The 26,162-nt window shown below is 46.1% G+C and overlaps 1 protein-coding gene across 2 annotated transcripts in view; it reads right to left on the bottom strand.

Annotated features, from left to right (window-relative positions):
• CD164L2 (CD164 molecule like 2) overlaps nucleotides 1-20,131 on the bottom strand; it is a 60,291-nt gene extending 40,160 nt beyond the window's left edge. The window contains exon 1 of one of the 2 annotated variants that reach the window (XM_060257995.1): nucleotides 19,938-20,131. In XM_060257995.1, coding sequence (XP_060113978.1) covers nucleotides 19,938-20,127 — 190 coding nt within the window. In that variant the 5' untranslated portion in view covers nucleotides 20,128-20,131. The remainder of the gene's footprint in view (nucleotides 1-19,937) is intronic. The other variant, XM_060257996.1, reaches the window with a different exon arrangement.
• Between the last annotated feature and the right edge of the window lie 6,031 nt (nucleotides 20,132-26,162).

Genomic DNA, 26,162 nt, shown 5'->3' with positions numbered 1-26,162 from the left:
AAAAGTTTATTATTATTATTATTATTCTGCTTGCTACACCAATGCCTTTTTAAAATTTTGTTGCCAAAAAAAAATTGGATCTGCATTTATTTGCAAAAACATGTATCAGGACGTAATGTGAGGATTTTATATCTCAAACTGAATGACATAAAATTATCATCAGACTGAGTTGCAAAATACAGAATGTCTTTCACATTTCAGCCACCAACAGATCAAAACACAATGTTAATGAACATGCGAGAGAGAGAGAGAGAGGCTATCATGAACATAAGAGCTTCATTTTCTAACTTTTCTTGAAGCAAACCCAAATATTATTAAAACAAAACCTCCGTCAGAAGATTCCTCTTTTGCAGAGGGAAAGGCTCTGGTTGTTACAGCATCGTTCATTGAAATCTGCTAACACTGATGTGACTCCCAACTGCATAAGAGCAACCGGGAACAACTGTCCCTATTGCCCCACCCTCCTAAGAAAGTCTGGTGTACAAAGAAGAAGAGAAGAAGACCCCATTAGATAGTGAGGTCAGAATCTTCTCTCCTGTTAAGTGTCATTCCTGGTCTGCCTCCAGACTTTTACGGTAACTTCCTCTTTCTTCTTGGAAGTGCCACAGTCTTAAGAACATAAGAGAAGCCATGTTGGATCAGGCCAACGGCCCATCAAGTCCAACACTCTGTGTCACACAGTGGCAAAACATTTTATATACACACATACACTGTGGCTAATAGCCACTGATGGACCTGTGCTCCATATTTTTATCTAAACCCCTCTTGAAGGTAGCTATACTTGTGGCCACCACCACCTCCTGTGGCAGTGAATTCCACATGTTAATCACCCTTTGGGTGAAGAAGTACTTCCTTTTATCCGTTTTAACCTGTCTGCTCAGCAATTTCATCGAATGCCCACGAGTTCTTGTATTGTGAGAAAGGGAGAAAAGTACTTCTTTCTCTACTTTCTCCATCCCATGCATTATCTTGTAAACCTCTATCATGTCACCCCGCAGTCGACGTTTCTCCAAGCTAAAGAGTCCCAAGCGTTTCAACCTTTCTTCATAGGGAAAGTGCTCCAGCCCTTTAATCATTCTAGTTGCCCTTTTCTGGACTTTCTCCAATGCTATAATATCCTTTTTGAGGTGCGGCAACCAGAACTGCACACAGTACTCCAAATGAGACCGCACCATCGATTTATACAGGGGCATTATGATACTGGCTGATTTGTTTTCCTAATAATTCCCAGCATGGCGTTGGCCTTTTTTATTGCAGATGCACACTGTCTTGACATTTTCAGTGAGTTATCTACCACGACCCCAAGGTCTCTCTCTTGGTCAGTCTCTGCCAGTTCACACCCCATCAACTTGTATTTGTAGCTGGGATTCTTGGCCCCAATGTGCATTACTTTGCACTTGGCCACATTGAACCGCATCTGCCACGTTGACGCCCACTCACCCAGCCTCAACAGATCCCTTTGGAGTTCCTCACAATCCTCTCTGGTTCTCACCACCCTGAACAATTTAGTGTCATTTGCAAACTTGGCCACTTCACTGCTCACTCCCAACTCTAAATCATTTATGAACAAGTTAAAGAGCATGGGACCCAGTACCGAGCCCTGCGGCACCCCACTGCTTACCGTCCTCCACTGCGAAGACTGCCCATTTATACTGACTCTCTGCTTCCTATTACTAAGCCAGTTTTTGATCCACAAGAGGACCTGTCCTTTTACTCCATGACTCTCAAGTTTTCTAAGGAGCCTTTGATGAGGAACTTTATCAAAAGCTTTCTGGAAGTCAAGGTAAACAACATCTATCGGGTCTCCTTTGTCCACATGTTTGTTCACCCCCTCAAAGAAATGTAACAGGTTAGTGAGGCAAGATCTTCCCTTGCAGAACCCATGCTGAGTCTTCCTCAATAACCCGTTTTCATCAATGTGCCTACTCATTCTGTCCTTGATAATGGTTTCTACCAACTTTCCCGGTATTGAAGTCAGACTGACTGGCCTGAAATTTCCCGGATCTCCTCTGGAACCTTTTTTAAAGATGGGGGTGACATTTGCTACCTTCCAGTCCTCAGGAACGGAGGCAGATTTCAATGATTTCAATGAAAGATTACAGATTTTTGTTAGAAGATCCACAAGTTCAAGTCTTACCCTCTCTCTCAGCTAGAGAAGCAGTTAGGAACCTATCTCTGTCTCTCCTCTTTCATATAAAGTGTGTCAATTCCTAAATAAACCTTTATCTACTCTTTAATCAAGTTGTGCACCATTGGGAGGGATGGTGGCTCAGGGAGGGACTGTGGCTCAGTGGTAGAGCATCTGCTTGGTAAGCAGAAGGTCCCAGGTTCAATCCCCGGCATCTCCAAAAAAGGGTCCAGGCAAATAGGTGTGAAAAGCCTCAGCTTGAGACCTGGAGAGCCGCTGCCAGTCTGAGAAGACAAGACTGACTTTGATGGACCAAGGAAGGTCTGATTCAGTAGAAGGCAGCTTCATATGTAGGAGGGATGGTGGCTCAGCGGTAGAGCATCTGCTTGGGAAGCAGAAGGTCCCAGGTTCAATCCCTGGCATCTCCAACTAAAAGGGTCCAGGCAAATAGGTGTGAAAAACCTCAGCTGGAGACCCTGGAAAGCAGAAGAGGGATGGTGGCTCAGTGGCAGAGCATCTGCTTGGTAAGCAGAAGGTCCCAGGTTCAGTCCCTGGCATCTCCAAAAAAGGGTCCAGGCAAATAGGTGTGAAAAGCCTCAGCTTGAGACCTGGAGAGCTGCTGCCAGTCTGAGAAGACAAGACTGACTTTGATGGACCCAGGGTCTGATTCAGTAAAAGGCAGCTTCATATGTAGGAGGGATGGTGGCTCAGTGGTAGAGCATCTGCTTGGTAAGCAGAAGGTCCCAGGTTCAATCCCTGGCATCTCCAAAAAAGGGTCCAGGCAAATAGGTGTGAAAAGCCTCAGCTTGAGACCCTGGAGAGCCGCTGCCAGTCTGAGAAGACAATACTGACTTTGATGGACCAAGGAAGGTCTGATTCAGTAGAAGGCAGCTTCATATGTAGGAGGGATGGTGGCTCAGCGGTAGAGCATCTGCTTGGGAAGCAGAAGGTCCCAGGTTCAATCCCTGGCATCTCCAACTAAAAGGGTCCAGGCAAATAGGTGTGAAAAACTCAGCTGGAGACCCTGGAGAGCAGGGGAGGGATGGTGGCTCAGTGGCAGAGCATCTGCTTGGTAAGCAGAAGGTCCCAGGTTCAATCCCTGGCATCTCCAAAAAAGGGTCCAGGCAAACAGGTGTGAAAAGACCTGGAGAGCTGCTTGAGACCTGGAGAGCTGCTGCCTGTCTGAGAAGACAAGACTGACTTTGATGGACCAAGGGTCTGATTCAGTATATGGCAGCTTCATATGTTCATATATATGTTGTGTTAATTGCCACCGAAAAACCCCCCAGTCTGTATGAAATCATTTTAGCATCCTTATGTGATAGCAGGCAACACGGAAGAATAAAGGGAAGCAATACTCACTCTGTCCAGTGTAACGCTGGAGTCCTTCTTTATGGAGAACAGGAGTGGTCTTAGCCAATGAGCAATAGGAGTCAGTGCCCTGGGCCCCATGCTGGGGGGGGGGGGAAGTATCTAAAGTCTCACCCTCCCACAGGGGCAGAAGAAAAAGAACAGGCTTGTGCTGTCACCACTCACACCCAGCTTGTTCAGAGGTTCGGGATACTACTTATGCCCTCACCATCTGGGTCTCAGGCAGCCAGTTTAGCAGCTGCTTCTTGCGCCCAGTTCATCCAGGGTTAAGGCAACAGGCTTTCAGCCACATCTTCCACCCACCTTGCACAGGGCAAGGGCACCCTTTGATTAGGCCAAGCAGGGGAGGCTGGCAGAAAGACCCCAATGAGGGATGGCAGTGATTTAGGGGCCCCATTCTGAACCCAGGGCCCTGAAATTACGAAGACTGCCCCAGCATGGAGGATCAAGGATGCAGAGAGAAACCAGGATACAGATATTTGTAGTGGACAGGAAGAGAATTAGTGTGGACACTCAACTCATGGTCTTGGGGAGTGAATCTAAAAAACCTGCAGTTTTGGCCAGCCTATACATACCATACATTTTCCAAATGCCCCAAAGGTACTAGTTTTGTCAATACCAATTAAATCAGCATATTAGTATTCATAACCATTAGAATAATAGCATTGCTAATTTAATAAGAACATATTGATTTGTGTTAGTAGCATAACTGGTATTAGATAAATTTGACATCCAGCGACGAAGAAGAAGAAGATATTGGATTTATATCCCGCCCTCCATTCCAAAGAGTCTCAGAGCGGCTCACAATCTCCTTTACCTTCCTCCCCCACAACAGACACCCTGTGAGGTGGGTGGGGCTGGAGAGAGCTCTCACAGCAGCTGCCCTTTCAAGGACAACCTCTGCCAGAGCTATGGTTAACCCAAGGCCATTCCAGCAGCTGCAAGTGGAGGAGTGGGGAATCAAACCTGGTTCTCCCAGGTAAGAGTCCACACACTTAACCACTACACCAAACTGGCTCTCCGGGATCATGTCCTTCACTCTGCCGGGATCGTGTCCTTCACTCTGCCATGATGCTTTCTAAGTACCTCTGCACCAGTCTCTCTCTGTCTGGTTAACCTCATAGAGTTGTTGTGGGGATAATATGGAAGGATAGGGCTACAGACAGCACTGTGAGCTCCTGGGAGAAGAGGAAGGTAAAGCAACCATGGTCAGTTTCGTTCAGATGAGTTCATCCAGCGAATAGGAAATGAAGCCGAGATCAGCTATTTCTTATAGACCTATAGATGCCATAGAATCCTAAAACTGAAAGGATTGATTTATTTTTTATTTTTTATTTTATTCGATTTATATCCCCCCTACCCCACCGAGGTGGGCTCAGGGCGGCTTACAACAGAAAAAGCTAACAAAAATCAGTTTAAAATACATTAATAATTATACAATAAAATACATAAAAACACATAAAACTCACTTCAATATGTACTATGCTACCTTTCCTTAAATCAATTCTTCAATATTCCAGTATTCAATAATCTGATGTTCGAGATTTGAATATTCAGGCATTCCGATAACAATTAATTATATGCCAACCGGAAGAGGGCTGTTTTGCAGGCCCTGCGGAACTGCTCAAGGTCTCCAAGGGATCTCCAAGGTCATCTAGTCTAACCCACTGCACAATGCCGGAAATTCCCAAATACCTCCCCCCACACTCCCAGTCACCCCTGCTCCCTATCCAGAAGGGCAACCCCCCCCCCCAAAAAAAACCCCTTAGCACTAATGCAACCCTTTCTGCCCACCCTCCCATGATCTGCCTAAGTTCACAGAATCAGCATTGCTATCAGATGGTCATCTAGCCTCTGTTTGAAAACCTCCGAAGAAGGAGACCCTACCACCTCCTGAGGAAGCCTGTCCACTGAAGAACTGCTCTAATTGTCTGGAAGTTCTTCCTAATGTTCTGCCAAAAATTCTTCTGATTTAATTTGAACCCACGGGCTTTGGTACAACCTTCCAGGGCAACACAAAACAACTCTGCACCATTCTCTATGACACCCCTTTAAAGACTTGAAGATAGTTATTATATCACCACTCAGCCATCTCATCTCCAGGCTAAACATGCCCAGTTCTTTCAACCTTTCCTCATAGTACTTGGTCTCTAGACCCCTCACTGTCTTTGCTGCCCTCCTCTGGAATATAAAATAATGTCACCTCCCCAGTGGTCAGCCTTTGAGGTCACACAACTCTGGTCTATCACTCAAAAGGGATAACTTTTCTTATTCACTTGGAACAACCTCACCAATAACCTGTGACTCCAAATTGCTAAGTTCAGGATTCCCATGAAGCATATAGTTTGTGCAGATTTCAAGTCAGCTACATCATACAATGCCAAAGAGGTTAACTTTCTATTGTCACACACTGGTTGGTTGCCAGTAACCCAGGTTTATACAATATTTTCATTCTGAAAGCACATTTGTGCAAGTTGGAGATGGACAGGGAAGAGCTAAAATGCAAAATGCTGCAAAGGAGAAGCTTCAGTTCTCTGTAAGGAGTACCTGCCCCTTTCTGCACAGGTGGCTGAAGAACAGCCTGATCTTATAGATAGATGAATTTATTGTCATTGTTCTCAACAAAAAGAGAGCAACGAAATGAGGTGCTCTTCCACAAACATACCAACACATCAAACACACATATTCATAAACCATTTAAATACATCTGAAACCATTAAACCATTAAAACCATTTAAATACATCTAAAACGGATAAACATTCATAAAACCATTAAAACCATTTAAACCATTAAATAAACATTCATAAAACCATTAAACATTCATAAAACCATTAAAACCATTTAAACCATTAAATACATCTAAAACAGATATGCTTCTTAACTTAAGAACTTCTTAACTTAAGAACAAACAAGCTCTCCAGCATTCAACGGGGCTTGTTTGCAGTCAAGTGTCCACAAGCCTGAATTTTGATTATATCCAGGGCTCTTTTTCTAGCAGGAGCTCTTCTGCATATTAGGCCATGCCCTCTGATGTAGCCAATCCTCCAAGAGCTTAGAGGGCTCTTAGTCTACTGTAAACTCCAGGATGATTGGCTGCATCAAGGAGGGAGTGGCCTAATATGCAGAGGAGCTCCTGCTAGAAAAAGAGCCCTGAATATCATAACCTTAAACAGAAGTGTCACTCATTTATTATGAGGACCAGATCTGACATAAGTGAGACTTTATCAGGCTGGACCATCTGTGCCAGGTAGCACAGATATAAACTTTATAAAGGGCACAGACAAACACAAAGATTTTTTTTAAATTAAAATAAGACTGGTTGAAAACTTTAGCACACTTGCAATATTTTTATTTAACAGTCTCCGATAACTGACACTTCTTGCTCTGAGTTATTGCATCAAAAACTGGAGACAATGTCTGAGCTGTAGCAATCTTGAGTATGCTGTTCAGGTGTTGTTCAGGTGTGCATTTGTAAGTTGCAAACCTACTTTTGATTTATTGACATTCATTACAGAAATCTCATGGTCAGTGCTTTGATCCTAAGCCCCAGAGGAAAACATGAAATGGCAGGGCATTGCTAGCTTTTGTAGCCGCTCTCTGATTCAGAGAGATGGGCGAGATATAAATCTGCAGTCTTCTTCTTCTTCTACATAAGTTGCTTCACTTGCTGGTCAAGGACATGTGAAGGCACTATGGCACAGACTGTGGGCTATGTGTTTATCTACAAAACTGTAGTCTTCCCTAGAAAAATAACTGCAGCTCCTATGAGGCAGTGCAGGAACAGAGAGACAGCCATGTATAGCGGTCAGTATCAGCCTACTATCTGGGAAGTAAGTTCAAAATCCCTAATCAAAGGAGATAATGGGAAATGTGAAAGAAAAATCAAAGGAAATGTATTGGGTAAACTTGGTCTGGAAACACACCCTCAGTCTAATCCTGGCACTGGATCATGACAGCATGAACAGAGGGGGAACCAAACTCAGTTCCAGCCATAACAAGCACAACAAAACACATGCACTCACTCTGTCTCTCCATAGCAAGGCAAAAACTCATACCTTGACTAAAACACTGCTGGTCTTAAAACTGCTTTGTCTCTCTTCAGTGGGATCCAAGGAACTGGGCAAAGGAAGTTATCTGTCTTTCTCTCATTCCCCATGAGAAGAGAGGGGGAGTCTCAGCCACTAGAAGAAAGAGAGGCTTGGCTCAGTGGCCCTGCAGTGTGATTGATTGAGCTTGGCAAACAATCCCACTGCAGAGGTATAGAGCCAACCTCCTCCAATGTCTGAGGCTCTTCCTCCTTCCTCCTCCCTTTGGGAAGAGGGAGGGGGAGGAAGGAAAGAGCAAGTTTTTGCTTTGCTCGGCTGCCTCCTCACAGGAGAGAAAGAAAAAACAGCGACCAAAAGAAGCAAGCAAGGGAGAAGGAAGCAGATAATGGCTACTTGCTTGTGGGCTTGATTGGAGCCCTTTGGGGTTGGATTAGGCCCGCGAGCCACACATTTGACACCCCTGTCTTAAAAGGCCTTCTTCCACTTACAAAAAAAAGGGGGGTGACAGCAAAATGGCTGGATGTCACTCTTTCAATGCGTACCAAAATTAAGCTTGGGATTTTAGTTTGCAATTAATTACTCTTCGTATCTAACAGCCAAAATCTAACAACCCTTGTAGATTAAAAAAAATCCAGACAGAGCTAGCCACAAATATAGTTTTGGATTCTGCCAATATGCCCCCCTCCCCAATATTCAAAACAACGCCATCATATTTTCAAAAAGAAGCAAAGGTAAGTGATGTTTCAACAGGCACCAGGGTGGAGAAAACCTGGAGTTTGGATCGAATTCTGCATTGCCACAGCAATACCCAAAATACCCACCCTGGCCTCTGGCGCCATGAGGTAAGAAAAGGAGACAGAATCGAAGGGGAGATGAACCAGCTGCATGTGCAGGATGTGTGTGGATTTTTCCATCCTGCAAGTCCTCAGTCCTCACAGGTCTCCTCTCACACGAAAGCTATCGTGGATAAATAGGGACAGCGTGCCTTTCTTTATGTAAACCCAAAGGTAGGGGAAAGCAGAGTGCAAATGAGAAAGCTTTGGTTTAGTAGACTAACAGAAAGGAAACTGAAGGTTTTATTTTATGTTTTTGAGCACAGCCGGCATTGTTTGTAAGAGCCGTCTCGGCTATTGTGCTGAGCCCTCCTGCAGCGTAAGGATATATCTCCGGAGGGGGTGGATGCTCCTGCTTTTGATGCCTGGCTGTTGTGTGGGACCATAAAATACTCCACAAAGCATAAAATGAAAGGCAAAAACACAGAGCAAGGAGGAACACAGTCCCATTTAACAGGACTTATCCAGATGTAAACACACACACACTTGTGCTCCTAAACTCAAGCACGTTCATCAAGTGTTCTAATCAGACAACAAAAACATTCTCCCAATATCTGCTCAGAAACTGCAGAGTGACCCATAAGAATATGAGAGGCCGTGTTGGTTCAGGCCAATGGCCCATCTAGTCTAACACTTACGTATCACACAATGGCCAAAACCCAGGTGCCATCAGGAGGTCCACCAGCAGGGCCAAAACTCATTAGAGAAAGAAGTCCTTTTCTCCCTTTCTCACAATACAAGAACTCGTGGGCATTCGATGAAATTGCTGAGCAGACAGGTTAAAACGGATAAAAGGAAGTACTTCTTCACCCAAAGGGTGATTAACATGTGGAATTCACTGCCACAGGAGGTGGTGGCGGCCACAAGCATGGCCACCTTCAAGAGGGGTTTAGATAAAAATATGGAGCACAGGTCCATCAGTGGCTATTAGCCACAGTGTGTGTGTATATATAAAAAATTTTTGCCACTGTGTGACACAGAGTGTTGGACTGGATGGGCCGTTGGCCTGATCCAACATAGGAGAGCCAGTTTGGTGTAGTGGTTAAGTGTGCGGACTCTTATCTGGGAGAACCGGGTTTGATTCCCCACTCCTCCACTTGCACCTGCTGGAATGGCCTTGGGTCAGCCATAGCTCTGGCAGAAGTTGTCCTTGAAAGGGCAGCTGCTGTGAGAGCCCTCTCCAGCCCCACCCACCTCACAGGGTGTTTGTTGTGGGGGAGGAAGGGAAAGGAGATTGTGAGCCGCTCTGAGACTCTTCGGAGTGGAGGGCGGGATATAAATCCAATATCTTCTTCTTCTTCTCCTATGTTCTTAAAACTCCAGAAGCCCTCCCATTGTTCTCCCCACTCCCCAAGCACCAAGAATACAAAACATCTCTGCCCAAGACACAGCGTTCTGTATATATCTTGAGGCTCCTGAGCCTGCCTCGGCGGGGAGGGCGGGATATAAATAAAAATATTATTATTATTATTAATAGCAACTGGTGGTCCTCTGCTCCATATGTCTAGCCGATCTCCTCTTGAAGCTGTCTATGCTTATAGCCACCACCACTTCTTGCAGCACTGAATTCAGCATGTTAATTACTCTATGGGTGAAGAAACACTTCCTTTAAGCTCATTCATTTCATTGTCCACGAGTTCTTGTATTGTGAGAAAGGGAGAAAAATACTTTTCTCTACCTTCTCTATCCCATACATAATTTTGTAAACCTCTATCATGTCACCCCGCAGTCATGGTTCTTACAAAGAGCCCTAACCTCTTTAACCTTCTTCATCTCCCTTAATCACTTAAGTTGCCCTTTTCTGCACTTTTCCCAAAACTATGCCTTTTTTGAGATGCGGTGACCAGAACTGTACACAATATTTCAAACGAGGCCACACCATAGATTTATACAGGGGCATTACAAGACTGGTTGATTTGTTTTCAATCCCCTTCCTAATAATACCCAGCACAGAACTTCCCTTTTTTTATTGCAGTCACACACTGAGTTAACATTTTCAGTGAGTTATCTACCATTACTTCAAGACCTCTCTCCCAGTTGATTACCATCAGTTCGCACCTCATCCACGTATATTTATTGTAGTTAGGATTTTGGAATTTGAGCAGACTTCGGAGGATGGCGGAAGACAGGAGGGGCCAGGCATGACTCGGTTCATGGGGTTGCAAAGAGTCGGACTCAACTATGTGACTGAACAACACGTGCAATACTTTGCACTTGCCCATATTGAACCTCATTTGCCACATTGATGCACACTCTTGACAGATCCCTCTAAAGCACCTCACAGTCCTCTCTGATTCTCACCATCCTAAACAACTTCGTTTCATCCACTAACTTAGCCGCTTCACTGCTTACTCCCAACTCCAAATAATTAATGAACACGTTAAAAAGCACCAAACCTAGTACCGAGCCCTGCGGTACCCCACTGCTTACCACTTCCATTGTGAAAACTGTCCATTTATACTCTGTTTCCTGTTAATTAACCAGTTTTTAATCCCCAAGACAACTTGTCCTCTTATCCCATGACTGTTGAGTTTGCACAGGAGCCTTCGATGAGGAATTTTGTCAAAACCTTTCCGAAGTCTAGGTAAACAACATCACCCTTGTCCATGTGTTTGTTCATTTCCTCAAAGAACTCTTAAAAGGTTAGTGAGACAAGATCCCTTACAGAATCCATGCTGATTCTTCTTCAATAGCATTCTAATTCTATCTTTAATAATGGATTCTACCAACTTATCCGGTATCAGTGTTAGACTGATTGAGCTATAATTTCCCAGACCCCCTCTGGATCCCTTTTTTTTTTCTTTTTGAGGGTTACATTAGCTATCTTCCAGTCCTTGGGAATGGAGGCAGATTTTAGTGATAGATTGAATATTTTTGTCAGAAGATCTACAAGTTCACATTTGAGTTCTTTTAGAACTCTTGGATTTGTGCCATCTGGGCCTGGCGATCTGTCCGTTTTTAATTTGTCCATCAGTCATAGGACCTCCTCTCTCATCACCTCATGTCCTCATCACCTCATCTTCCGACACCCCTCCTGAAATCGGCAGTTCTGGAGTGGGCGAGCACCTCCCATCTTTCACAGTGAAGACAGGGGTGAAAAAGGCATTTAGCTTCTCTGCCATTACCCTATCATCCTTAGTAATCCTTTCACCCTTTGGTCATCCAATGGCCCCACTGCCTCCCTGGCTGATTTTCTGCTACTAATGTATTTGACCCAGTAAGTTCTGAACCTGTACCAAGAACACCGCACATGCACAGAAAGCAACATGCACACACAGAATGTGGACGACTTTAAAATGTATTTAGATACGTATTATTTCATTTCCTCCTCAACAGGGATGCAAAGTGTTTGTAACAACCATCCGGGGAGGTAGCTTAAGCTAAGATTACGAAGATCCAAGGCTGCCCAGTAATGCCCAGGACAGAGTGTTTATCCTAGTGTGACTAACCACTCCTCAACCTGTCTGCAGCAGCTTTGAAGATGCGTAACCCTGGCACAGCAGTAAATTGGGAGAGTACATCAATAGTCTCTCGGCTTGACTTCACGAACGAAGATTTAAGAAAGGTGCAGTAGTCCACGTCTGCTGCAGGCTCGCTGGTGGCTGACAAGACCAATGCGGGACAGGCAGGTCCGGCCACAGTGGCTGCAGGGAAAAGTCTGATTTGGGGTTGGTGCTGTAGCAGTGCGATTCTTCCTCGATCTCCTTTTGTCCTCAAGACCAGCTATGCGCGCGTTCTCAAAGGAAGAGACAGCCTGGTGGATGGTGTGCCTCCATGCTTTGCGATCTGAGGCTAGGTCAGACCACTGGTGATGGTTGATGCAACAGGTACCAAGGGATTTCTTCAAGGAGTCCTTGTACCTCTTCTTTGGTGCCCCTCTATTTCGATGGCCGGTGGAAAGTTCGCCATACAGGGCAATCTTGGGAAGGCGGTGGTTTTCCATCCTGGAGATATGCCCTGCCCAGCGCAGCTGCGTCTTCAACAGCAGTGCCTCGATGCTTGTAACCTCCGCCTGCTTGAGGACTTCAGTGTTGTTCACAAAGTCACTCCAGTGGATGTTGAGGACTATCAATAGCGACTATCTGTTTAATTGTCATAGCAAATGCCACCAACCGTGCAGATGCAAAAATCACTTGAAGTTCTGCTCACTACGGTGAGATTATTGCAACTGTACAGGATCCTAGACTCAAGAGGAAAAGGGCCCAGGGCAGGTTGGGTGGGAGGCTTAGGGTGCAAGGTTCAAGAGCCTTTGGACCCCTGCAAGCTGGAGAGGGTGGTATACAGCTTCCCCAGCATTACCAGCAGGGTAAATCAGATTTTTTAAAAAAGTCTAATCACTACCTGCTGTTCCCATCAAGCTCAGAAAGAGCCAAACACAGGCTGGTCAGGATTTCTGCTCCCCTTTTCCTACCCCCAAATAACAAATTGCTCTCGGGCACCCTGCAATATTTACTCAGCATATGCTGGTTTCTCCTGGGGTGCTTCACTACATCTTCTTCCTAATCCCTTCAAAAGGCTACAGCACAGATCAGGATTATCCAGACAGGGGGATTACAAACAAGGTCAAGAAAATACCAAGCCCCCCAGGGAGTAGCCGACATCTCATCCGGACTTCGAAGGCAGGTTTGTATCTTATGGCTCTCACCCTAAAGAGAAACTCAGCTGAGCTGTTATACAGAATCATACCTATGATTCCCTCTTCCGTTCTCTGCACACCTTCTCGCCTTTTCCAACCATATTAGGGCACATCCGTAGGATGAGCAAGAGACCACTTTACACCAAACGACCAGCAGTTTTCTAGTCTTGAGAAAGAAAAGCTAAAGAATATCTTAACATCGGTTTAAAATGCAATCGTTTTCTTTGTACCAGACGTCAGCATTTGTATTACTCCCAGAGCGCAGAAGTCTCAACGGGAGTGTTCCTGCCACCGCAAGCGGCTCTGGGTAGGCAAGAAGTAGATGAGGATGCTCCTCCCCCACAGTTCCTTAATCAAGCACCGTGTGACTTGCTCCTGAGTAATCCTGCACCGGATCGCAGCCCTAAGGAGGAATTTGGGAGCAGGGGGATGCAACTGTCAGCTGGCAACACCTACTCACTCAAAGCCTAGCGTGGGAGTCTCTTCTGTTAAAATGAACCTTAACAAATAAAAGTTAACCCAATTACCTCTCCATGGTGGAAAGTTGAAAAGCTGATGGGCCCGTTGCCATGGAGACAGGGTCCCGACTACAGCACTTCTATGCTTAGCTGTGAGGGACTCGTACAGTAACCAATGGAAAAGTAGTGTTTTGCTCTCCAGATTTCTAGCAGGTTTTTATGAGTCGAGTTATTTTTACCGCAGCAAAAGCACAGACGCTCGCACATCAGAAGTTTCGCCCAACGCCTCCAAATCCGGGCATGCTACATTGGACCACAGGTGGGTAAACAAGCAACAAACCTCTACAAGTCTGTTTCAGCTGACCCACAGATGGGGCCTGGTTCATGCGCAACAACGGGGGATGCAATAAACTCCCCACATGACATGCAAGCCTCCCCCGCTCGCCCATTCAAACAGGCATCTCTTCTTCTGCCATCAAACCCACAAGCTGATGTGTACAGAGCTCACAGAAGAGGGTAAGATAAGCATCCTGAATGCTCAATTGGACTTCACATTTGAAATACATGTTACCAACAAAAGGGGCAGTGGAATTCACTGCCACAGGAGGTGGTGGCGGCCACAAGTATAGCCACCTTCAAGAGGGGTTTAGATAAAAATATGGAGCACAGGTCCTTCAGTGGCTATTAGCCACAGTGTATGTGTGTATATAACATTTTTTGCCACTGTGTGACACAGAGGGTTGGACTTGATGGGCCGTTGGCCTGATCCAACATGGCTTCTCTTATGTTCTTATGTTCATTAAGCTCACAGTTCAATTGTGCCAATGAAATGTGGCTTAAATCTGTACTGGTGGTCCCTTGCTTTCCCTCCTCAGAGGGGACCACTTTTATGCCCCGCCCCAACCCCTTACACCTCCAAGATCTTGACTGACCCTTGGCTGCAAAAGCAAAACCCAAAAGCAGCCTCAGGCAACTGAGATTCTCATGCAGGTTTTTCTTCCCATTTCTGGAACCAGCAGCATTCCATCAAGGCTCTTCGGCCCTTCGGGGCAGGCAGGCCGACCAGCCAGACATCTGCTGGGAGTCATAGTTACCAGTCCTCTCCTACCCTGGTCTCTTGTACACAGCTGCAAAAGCAGAGAGGGAGAAAATGTGCAGGCTGGTGGTACAATGGGATTCCTCTAAATTCAAGCCAATACATTCTACAGCTGTGTTTTCTTTCTTGGAAGACTCACTAGTAACCAATAACAGCCTACAGAGATCAAGAGGGCTAGAATGACCAGCTGTGTTGAAAGATCTTCGTGTTGGTAAAAGGATGCCACTTTCGTACTTCTAACAGTTGGAGAGTACAGCTTCTCTCAACCTACAGGTCTATATACCTGCCAGGACTCCCCAAAAGCTCTTATAATTGTGGACCCTGAGCTCTAAAAACAGATCTGGTCACTCTAAATTTCATCCCAGGGTTAATTTCAGGTGAAGGATGATATACTCACACTGCTGTGAGCCGTTCATTCCTAGTAAGACTAGGATCCAATGGAAATATCACTAGACTTGGGGAAATTACTTTCAAATAAACTTGCAGAGGTTACAATGGAACTTACTGAATTCACAGGGGGTTACTTGGGAGCAAGTATGCATTGGACTACAACCTTGGGCTCAAATCCGTAGGCAGTTCCAAACTCACTGAGCAGCCACAGACAAGCCACCATCTTTCAGCCCCTAAGAAAACAGGAACTATAGTAGCCCACCTCACAGGAGCATTGGGAATTATATGCGAGAGGAAAGTCTGTGACTCAGCAGCAGAACGTCTGTTCTATATGCAGAAGGTCCAGTCCCCAGCAACTCTAATTAAAAGGCACAGGGAGCAGACAATGTGAAAGACTGCAGCCCTGGAGAGACGCTGGCAGTCAGAGTGGAAAAGATCAACTGTGATAGACCATAGGTCAAACTCAGCAGAAGGCAGCTTTATGTGCTCAGGGAGAAGGCTTCTGGTACGTTGCAAAGAGGCAGCATAGTGTAGTGGTTAGAGTCAGGTGACTTTCTGTGAGATCCAGGTTCAAATTCCCACTCTGCTGGGTCAGTCACACACTCTCTGTCAGCCTTACCTCCTGTTAGAGGCTAACACGGAGGAAGGGGAAAAAAACTATGCCTATTGCTTCTGAGCTCCATGGGAGATGGAGGAGATAAAATGTATTATATACTGGCATTTTTGTAAGCTTGAGCTGGAGGGCATATGTGAAGGCAAATTATGCAGCTCCCACAAGGCAACTGCAGGAATCAGAGACAGGCGTTCTTTCCCAGTTCTGGAACACTGTTTTCCATCTGCCCCAGAGCGTATTGGTAGGGCTGGTCAGAATTGGGAAGTGCATCTATTGCAAGACACCTGAGACTTTTTATGGCACTTCTTGTACTTTGCTTTAAAACACTTCAGGTTACTGGGAGAGGCAGTTTATTTACCGCCATTCTTTCTCTGCCCTGTCCAAGGACTCTAGTTACACGTAAGAATTTGTTTACTGTTTTCCTCCAAAAAATTCCAGGGCTCAGAGCTGGAGACACAACCCAAGGCGAAACCCAGTTCTTCTTTGTACCAACCAGTTTACAACATCATAATGATAACATTGCATCAACCTACCTGCTGCTCTAGAGCAGCATCTGAGCCCTTCTCTACATCCCTCCACCCTGTAGCAAGGCCTTCTCTGGGGTGGCACCACAGTGGTCTGCCCAGCACTTAGGTTGAGGTTTTCGGTACCAGGTGAAATCCTATTTCTTTGACCAGGTCCTCTGTTAATATAGTTTGAGATTTGTTCCAACTGTCCTCTATGGGATTGTTTTACTACTAAAGTTTAGTGTGTCTTTTAATTTGAAATTTTCCTGTGTTCCAAAGGTCAACGTGCACTAGATTATTCATACAACCCAGTGGATCTTGCTATAAGATAGCAACTGTATGTGTCCACTTGTGCAAAGATTGATCTCAAATAAAGTGTAATACTTCTTTAAAGGGGAAAAAGCCCCCAGAGCTCTAATTTTTCTAAGTACCTTGACTGAATGCTGATGGTAGCACCTCAGAATGAACCGGTAACGGCAACAGCATTCACAAAATCAGTCAAAACCGATCAGTGATCACAACTTTCTGGAGGGCAAGCTAGGAAATAATTTGCAAGCAAATGAGACGCAGAATCAAGAGAGTGGCAAATTATTTTGTGGGGTTCTACAGGGCTCTCTTCTCTCTCCCATGTTCTTTTATTTAAAAGCAGGCTGGCATGGTGGCTAGGAGTGCATCTGATTTGCCAGCTCAGCTGATCTGGCTATTCAGATCCATGCTTCTGTAAACTCATGGTTACATCACTGCAACAACATCTATACAGGGCTTTCCTTCAACACAACCCAGAAACTACAATCTGTCCAGAACGCAGCAGCCTGACAATTCTCAGGGGTTAGTTCCCAGGAACATGCCTGGCTCATTTTGAAACAGCTACATTGGTTGCTAGTTTGCTTCCAAGTTCAATTCAAAGTGCTCATTATGACTTGACGGACTGTCTCCTTCCAGGTGTCCCAACCAGCGTTCCCTCTAAGCCGAATTAGCATGAGCTAGCTCACAGATTTTTAGCCTCCAACTCACACATTTTTGTCACAGCTCAGGAAGGATGACCCCAGAACACAATAATTTATGCAATAGCTCACAACTTCAGCGGCCCCGTGGCGCAGAGTGGTAAAGCAGCAGTACTGCAGCACTGTGATCTGAACTCTCTGCTCACAACCTGAGTTCGATTCCGGTGGAAGCTGGGTTCAGGTAGCCGGCCCAAGGTTGACTCAGCCTTCCATCCTTCCGAGGTTGGTAAAATGAGGACCCAGCTTACTGGGGAGGAAGCGTAGATGACTGGGGAAGGCAATGGAAAACCACCCCGTCAAAAGTCTGCCGTGAAAACGTGAAAGCAACGTCACCTCAGAGTCGGAAACGACTGGTGCTTGCACAGGGGACCTTTGCTTTTCCTTTCCTCACAACTTTAATGGCGGTGGCTCACAACTTTAATACCAGTAGCTCACAAGACTCTGTAGCTTAGAGGGAACATTGGTCCCAACTACAGTCATCCATGTACGTTGGCTACCCCACTACGGAGGGTGGCCTATCCAGACAGATTCTGACATTTTGTTCAATGTTAAGGTCTAATGAATGGTGGCAAACCTCAGCCCTACACCTGGGGAAAGTGCTTATCAACCATCAACCAGTGAGTTCAGGTGCAAACCGACCATTCACAAATACCAAAGTAGGCACAGACTGCCCAAGATCCACATTCTTCCCTCCACCTCACAGGGGTACTAGTCAGAAAGTACAGTGGTTTGGAGTGTCGGACTAGTATTTGGGAGACCCAGGTTTAGCCCCCAAGTCTGCTATGGAATGTTGCTAGGTGACCCAGTCGCACACTCTACTTAACAGGTTGTTGTGAAGATAAAATGGATAAGGAGAAAACGTTGTAAGCTACTTTGGGACCCTATTGGGGACAGAAGTGGGGTATAAATGAATAATATAAATAAATACATTTATCTCCTGGTTTGCATGCACTGTTCTAAGCACAAACGTTCAGTTCCCCTCATGCCATTCATACAGTGACAGGCACACACAATCGCAAGGCCTGTTTCATCACCACCCATAACAATCAGAACACCGGCCCACACGTCTGAACTGGCCAGCTGCATGTGTGAACTGACCCCATTGAAAGGCACAATATTATTCTACGGCTGCAGCAGCCATGGCGTCAGGCTCTCCAGTGGTCCACCCTCCCCCCATACACAAACAGTGCTGCATCAGGTGACAAAAACACACCCACCGGAACCAGCCCTGGACCACGCTCAGTACAGGTCGTAATCTAAGAAGCGGCTTCTAGGAAGGGTTATGAAAAACCCTGAGGCAGCTCTCATCTCTCCTACAGGAAAACAAGCACAATGTCCCAAAAAAGGAACATAAGAGAATTTTAAGTGGATTCACCACTTTTTTTAAAAAAAAAGAGGCTGAAACTCTCCTGGGAAGAAAAAGGAGGAAGGCGCCTTCGATACTGGCAAGCTAGGAAATAATTTGCAAGCAAATGAAGAAGAAGAAGATATTGGATTTATATCCCGCCCTCCACTCCGAAGAGTCTCAGAGGGGCTCACCATCTCCTTTCCCTTCCTCCCCCACAGCAGACACCCTGTGAGGTAGATGAAGATATTGGATTTATATCCTGCCCTCCACTCTGAAGAGTCTCAGAGCGGCTCACAATCTCCTTTCCCTTCCTCCCCCACAACAGACACCCTGTGAGGTAGATGAAGATATTGGATTTATATCCCGCCCTCCACTCCGAAGAGTCTCAGAGCGGCTCACAATCTCCTTTCCCTTCCTCCCCCACAGCAGACACCCTGTGAGGTAGATGAAGATATTGGATTTATATCCCGCCCTCCACTCCGAAGAGTCTCAGAGCGGCTCACAATCTCCTTTCCCTTCCTCCCCCACAGCAGACACCCTGTGAGGTAGATGAAGATATTGGATTTATATCCCGCCCTCCACTCAGAAGAGTCTCAGAGGGGCTCACCATCTCCTTTCCCTTCCTCCCCCACCACAGACACCCTGTGAGGTGGGTGGGGCTGGAGAGGGCTCTCCCAGCAGCTGCCCTTTCAAGGACAACCTCTGCAAGAGCTATGGCTGACCCAAGGCCACTCCAACAGGTGCAAGCGGAGGAGTGGGGAATCAAACCCGGCTCTCCCAGATAAGAGTCTGCCCTTTCAAGGACAACTCCAGTGAGAGCTCTGGCTGACCCAAGGCCATTCCAGCAGGTGCAAGCGGAGGAGTGGGGAATCCAACCCGGTTCTCCCAGATAAGAGAGCTGTGGCTGACCCAAGGCCATTCCAGCAGCTGCAAGTGAAGGAGTGGGGAATCAAACCCGGTTCTCCCAGATAAGAGAGCTCTGGCTGACCCAAAGCCATTCCAGCAGCTGCAAGTGGAGGAGCGGGGAATCAAACCCGGTTCTCCCAGATAAGAGTCGGCACACTTCACCACTACACCAAACTGGCTCTCCGATGCAGAATCAACAGAGCGGAAATTATTTTGTGGGGTTCCACAGGGTTCTGCATCCCGCCCCCACCCCCTTTGCGTTCTCTGAAGTTTTGAGTAAAAAAATATGTCTCGCTAACAGATGACCCCTTCACGCACTGGATGAGGCGAGCTTTGACTTAACGCTAGACTCAATGGGGCGCGCCTTGCAATTGCCACGGGACTCCTGTTTTGTTGCAGCCACGCTTTCGAGGATGCCAGCGACGGTGCCACCTCTCTTTCGCTGCACCGCCTCCCGCCAGCTTCGCGACAAGAGATCCTTCACCACCCCCAGCAGCAAAAAAATTGGCACCCAAACTTCGAACTTTACCCCCGGTCCGATCTTTTGCAACGGAGGGATTTGGGGAGAGAGCACCCCCTGCCCCAAACCGCTCTCACCCACCTGCCCGGCTCGGGAGCGCGGCGAGGGCGCAAAGCAGAGCGCACCCCAGCGCCGCGCGCAGCTCCCAGGCGCCGGCCGCCAGCATCGCTCCTCTCCTTGCAAAAAAGCGCCTTTTGCACTCGAGCCGTCGCGACCGGCTGGGAAGTGAACGCAGCTCGCGGAGCAGCAGGGACCGAGCCCCGGAGCGCATGCGCGCAAGCAGCCCGAGCGGCAGGCAGGGGCTCCGAGGCGGGGCTCCAGTAGCTCCCCCCCCCTTCCCAGGGAAAGGCGTGGCCTGCGCCTCGCGCCAACTCAGCTGCGCGCGCTCTCTTGCTGCTTTTTGCAAGCTGTAAGATGCCTCGGGGCGGGGCATAGGGTTGCCAAGTCCAATTCAAGAAATAGCTGGGGACTTTGGGGGTGGAGCCGGGAGACATTAGGGGCGGAGCCAAGATCAAGGCCGTGACAAGCGTCGTTGAACTCCAAAGGGAGTCTCTGGCCATCCCATTTCAAGGGACGGCACACCTTTTCAGTGCCTTCCTTCCAAAGGAAATAATGAAGGATGGGGGCACCTTCTTTTGGGGCTCATAGAATTGGACCTAGGGTTGCCAAGTCCAATTCAAGAAATATCTGGGGACTTTGGAGGTGGAGCCAGGAGACTTTGGGGGTGGGGCCAAGATCAAGGCTGTGACAAGCATAATTCAACTCCAAAGGGAGGTTCTGGCCATCCCATTTCAAGGGACGGCACACCTTTTCAATGCCTTCCTTCCATAGGAAATAATGAAGGATGGGGGCACCTTCTTTTGGGGCTCACAGAATTGGACCTAGGGTTGCCAAGGCCAATTCAAGAAATATCTGGGGACTTTGGGGGTGGAGCCAGGAGACATTAGGGGCGGAGCCAAGATCAAGGCCGTGACAAGCGCTGCGTCGTTGAACTCCAAAGGGAGTCTCTGGCCATCCCATTTCAAGGGACGGCACACCTTTTCAGTGCCTTCCTTCCATAGGAAATAATGAAGGATGGGGGCACCTTCTTTTGGGGCTCATAGAATTGGACCTAGGGTTGCCAAGTCCAATTCAAGAAATATCTGGGGACTTTGGGGGTGGAGCCAGGAGACTTTGGGGATGGAGCCAGGAGACATAAGGGGTGGAGCCAAGATCAAGGCTGTGACAAGCATCATTGAACTCCAAAGGGAGTTCTGGCCATCACATTTAAAGGGACACCTCTTCAAAGCCTTCCTTCCATAGGAAATAATGCAGGATAGGGGCACCTTCTTTTGGGGCTCATAGAATCGGACCCCCTGGTCCAATCCTTTTGAAACTTGGGGGGGTATTTTGGGGAGAGGCACTAGATGCTCTACTGAAAAATTGGTGCCTCTACCCCAAAAAACAGCCCCCCCCCCAGAGCCCAGATACCCACAGATCAATTCTCCATGATTTTCTATGGGAATAAATCTCCATAGGGAATAATAGAGTTCCCAGCAGACATTTCCCTCCCCTCCCCCCGCTTTCTGACGACCCTGAAGCCGGGGGAGGGCCTTCAAACCGGGGGATCCCCTGCCCCCACCTGGGGATTGGCAATCCTAATTGGACCCCCTGGTCCAAACGTTTTGAAACTTGGGGGATATTTTGGGGAGAGGCGCTAGATGCTGTACTGAAAATTTGGTGCCTCTACCTCAAAAAACAGCCCCCCCACAGAGCCCCAGATACCCACGGATCAATTCTCCATGATTTTCTATGGGAATAAATCTCCATAGGGAATAACGGAGTTCCCAGCAGACATTTCCCTCCCCTCCCCCCACTTTCTGACGACCCTGAAGCGGGGGGGGGGTGGGCCTCCAAACCAGGGGGTCCCCTGTCCCCACCTGGGGATTGGCAACTCTAGCGGGGAATAGTGAAAGAAGTTTTCTCAAGAGCCTTTCATAAATACGGAGCAGATTCCTAGAGGTATTGCAAAGAATATCCAGACGCAAATCTCCCAATGTGTGATGTTTGTGAGACTGCGCACACGTGTGTTTTGTTAATGTACGCAGGGGGGAAAGGAAGCGATAAGGTGTAAGCAGTCAACAGCCATCTGTATTAAATTCTTGCCTGGGTGCAGATAAAACGAGTAGGCTGTTCTCCCCTGTTGAGTTGGCAACCCTGGAAAATCCCTTAATCTGGAAAATTAATCTGTGAATCCTTTAACACTGCATTATCTTTTAAAGCTAAATCTGTAAATGGGAAAGTACGATCTTCCAGGAAACCTTTATTTGTAGCATTGGATCAGAAATTATTTGGGATGGAAAAAAGGAAGTCCTTTATGCAAGCACAATTTTCCCTGGGCATTTAAACACTTACCTTACTCCCAAGAGGAAGTTCAGAAGAAGGGGAAGAACTAGGCATCGGCCATCTGATCCAATGCAGGATTTACTCCCCTTGAAGTGTGCAGAGAACTGCACTTGTACACACCCTGCTCTCAGTGGGGCTTGTTTCCAAGGGATGATGGCATTATTGTGGCAATCTGTTTACTTGTCAGGGAAGGTACAGGCTAAGCAAATGGTGCCTAAGCAGACAAGTTGTCAGGGAGGGTACAGGCTAAGCAAATGGTGCCTAAGCAGACCAGAGGGCACTAAGATCTAGCTCCCAAGGCCTTTTAAGGATCCCTGGACCAAAGGAGGCCAAACTGAAAGTAACAAGAGAGCAGGCCTTCTCCGTAATGGCCCCCCACTGGTGGAATCAATTACCGGAGGAAGTGCGAGCCCTGCGGGACTTTAGTCAGTTCTGCAGGGCTTGCAAAACTACCCTCTTTATGCAAGCATATAAGGAGTCCTGAAAACGATACCTTGCCATCGAAAAATATGTACTGAATAGCACCTTAATTTATGGTAGTCTTAACTTTTATGTAGTTTTAATCTTATGTAACTGTTTTTAAATGTATGTATCAGTTGTATTTTAAAATTGTCTTATGTAAATCATGGGAAACCATGTCTTGTTAGCCGCCCTGAGCCTGCTTCGGCAGGGAGTGCGGGATACAAATTAAAGTTTATTATTATTATTATTATTAAGTTTCAAAGCAGCAACCTACCCCAACAACATTCCTAAAAATGGCTTGAGCAGATGAGTCGTTGAAATTGCAGGAATGCACTGCCAGCTTGATCACTGGAATCCAAATATCAGTACTAGGCCAGAATGGTTGGTGTGTCTTTCTGTTAGAGTTAAAATAAATAAAAATGTCCACCACTTGTATCTGATGAAGTGGATTAACCTGATGCTAGCAAACGATCTTGCTAGTCTTCAAGGTGCTACAAGACTCCAGGGTTTCTATAAAATAGTAGATAATCTAATAGGAAAGCAATTTAATTTTGTAGTACTGCATAAATTAGGCTGTGCTAATCCAAATACGTATATGCTGCCTTTCTTCCAAGGCCCTTCTCCATTTTATCCTCTCAACAACCTTGTGAGGTAAGGGTGGGCAGGGCTGGGCTCATTTACAGTGCAACTTTAAGCACGTTTACTCTACAGTAAATCCTACTGTGTTCAATTAGACGTCTTCCTTAATAAAGTATGTTAAGATGGCTCTCTTAGTACTCCGGAGTTGGGATTTGATTTGAGTTCAGGTCTTCCCCAGTCCCCTTTGATGTCTGCACTATTCCATATCTGTAATGTGTTTTCTTAAACCTAAAACAAAAATTCCTTCTTGGAAAATTTCCTAGCAGATTCCCCGGACTGGACTAACATTCTGCTAGGTGAACGGGCATGAAGACATATTAGGTAGTAGGTACCTTTAGAAAAAGCAGCTAAACTATGCTGCATGGCAGAACCTATCATGGTTTCCCCTATTTGAAAAAGGGGAGAAGACCCGATACCTACCACTGTGTATATGTGTGTATCCATGTGTAGAGTTGTCAACAGGCCTAGAGAAAAACATCCTGCCCCATTAAGAGAGGCTTAATGATGTTATTTACCAGTTGATGTTATCTGCCTCAATGCAATGAAAAGCTTCAGCTGCTCATTCCCACACATTAAGGGACAGAACATTTTTCTCCAGGCTTATTGGCAACTGCACATGTAGATACACACAAATTCCCAAAGAAATGAAATTTTGTGCTCTCTGTATCGCAGGACTGGTGCTTTTTTCAATATCCATGTTCTAAACTTCCCTCTGGAAAATCTATCCTACTGATAAAAACTGATCCCATGTTAACAATGTTAGCTACAATCGCCCCCTAGTGTGAGACTGAGATACAGCAAATCCAGAAATGCTTTCCCAGTGTTTTCCTAGGCATATGATGCTCCGCCATAACAAACAGAATAAAACAAACATAACAAGCAAGAATAAAAGACATTTTCTATGAGCAGCCGGTAGCTTAATTAGGACACAGGACTGTAAACCAAGAAATGCCACTTCAAATCTTGCATCTACTTTGAAATCCCTGATAATTTTCAAGCAAGTTTCTAAGCCTCAACTCTTCTGCCCCCGTAAGAGGTTACAGAGCTGGTGTGCAGGGGCCCAATCTGGAGCAGGACCATGGCATGAATGGACAGAGGTCTTAAGCCTCCCCCGCCCCCTCCACACACCATTTACCCTGGGGAGCTGCTATTTCCTCCATTGGGGAAATTTACCTACAATATTTCAGATTTGCCTACAATATTTGTTTATTTCATTGATATCTCACTTTTCTCTCCAATAGGTACCCAAAGTGGCTTACAGCATTCTCCATTTTGTCTTCACAACAGTCCTGTAAGGTAGGTTAGGCTTAGTGTGTGAGACTGGGCCAAGGTCTCCCAGCAAGCCTCCATGATATAGCAGGGATTCAAACTTGGGCCTTTCAGATCCTAAGCCAACACTCTAACCACCACACTATCATGGCTTTCATGATCTATTGCATGGCCTAGTTCCTCAGAATTCCCAGCTTTCTTTTTTTCCTTCTGCAGGCTTCTCTCTCTATCCCTTTTCATTCAACATATATAAGAGTAAAGATACAGACTTTTATATGAATCTACAACAAAAAAGGGCTAGAGACTTAAAAAAAACTACCTAGACATTCAGAGGAACTAGTAGATCATTATGGATTGTTATATTATAACATAATAATGATCAAGCAATTACTGTTGTTGTTTTTTAAACAGGAGACTGAAGCAGGGGACTGAAGCAAGGAAATCGTACTGATGTAGGCTGGCATTTAAAAATGTGCACTTTCCCATTCACATGATGTACAAATGTACTTTGACTGTGACTTTTCCAAAAAGGTTATATCAAACCAAGTTTGGAAAAGATCAGAGCATAGTGGAGGAAACATTGATAAGTAGGGGATGATGTCATGTAGAGTAAAAAAAAAAAAAAAGAACAATGCCCTGCTCCAATGTGGATGCCAAACTGGAGCAAAACCTCCATGTACAACCAACAGCAGTTTGATTAGCACTTCTAGAATCAAAGTGAGTACAGACACCCCTCAGACAGCCAATGCCAAGGCAACAGAGCTAAATTCTTTGGCAGGCTGACACTCTTTCATTTGCTATAGCTCTCACATTCACCAAACTAGTTCCTTGTGAAGCATGTGCTCAGGCCCTCATTGCCAAATTTAATCTCTGTAATCTTCTGGTAATAAACATTTCCATTTCTCCTTGCTGTAAACAAATTGAAGTTACAAGAATATTGGTCTAATCTAATCTCGAAGAGTATGTGTCAGAATCTAGAGTCAGTCCAAGTTGAATTCCAGGGTCAAAGTTCAGTCCAAAGGTCAATTACCAAGACTCCGGAGTCCACTAAAATGATCATGGTGGGATCACATGAGCCGGTCATTCAGCTCTACACAAAATTAATATATGGATGGTATGAGTTGGCAATGAAAACCCTCCTGTCCTGATTGCCCAAAAGCAAGACACAACTTGAAACCCTGGTTGAATTGAGAGTGCGTTACAGCCAAGAACCAACTATTAATATCTCCATTCCTCCATTACAGGGGGAGCAGCAACACCAGAATTTCGCCTCCCTCAGAATTACAAGCCCAAAAGAGATGGTTGTGAAATGTTAATTAAATCAAAAAAGAGATACACCCAAAGGGCACTCTGGCTCCAGTTTATTCCGGTGGCCAGATCCAAAGATTTCTCCCTCTTTTGGCCTATTGTGTCAGGAGGATTTCGGGCAGAAGCTATTCTGTACTGTCCCTGCCCTGCCAACAACATTTTCACACATTTTACACTGTAGAGCCAAACACAGAGGTCGAGTGTGATGTTGCCATTGGAAACCTCCCCACTTGGCCTCCAGTT

The sequence above is a fragment of the Heteronotia binoei genome, chromosome 17 (assembly GCF_032191835.1).
Source record: "Heteronotia binoei isolate CCM8104 ecotype False Entrance Well chromosome 17, APGP_CSIRO_Hbin_v1, whole genome shotgun sequence".
NCBI lineage: Eukaryota > Metazoa > Chordata > Lepidosauria > Squamata > Gekkonidae > Heteronotia > Heteronotia binoei.
Note: the sequence above shows the minus strand (reverse complement) of the source record. Positions and strands in the feature narration are given on the sequence as shown.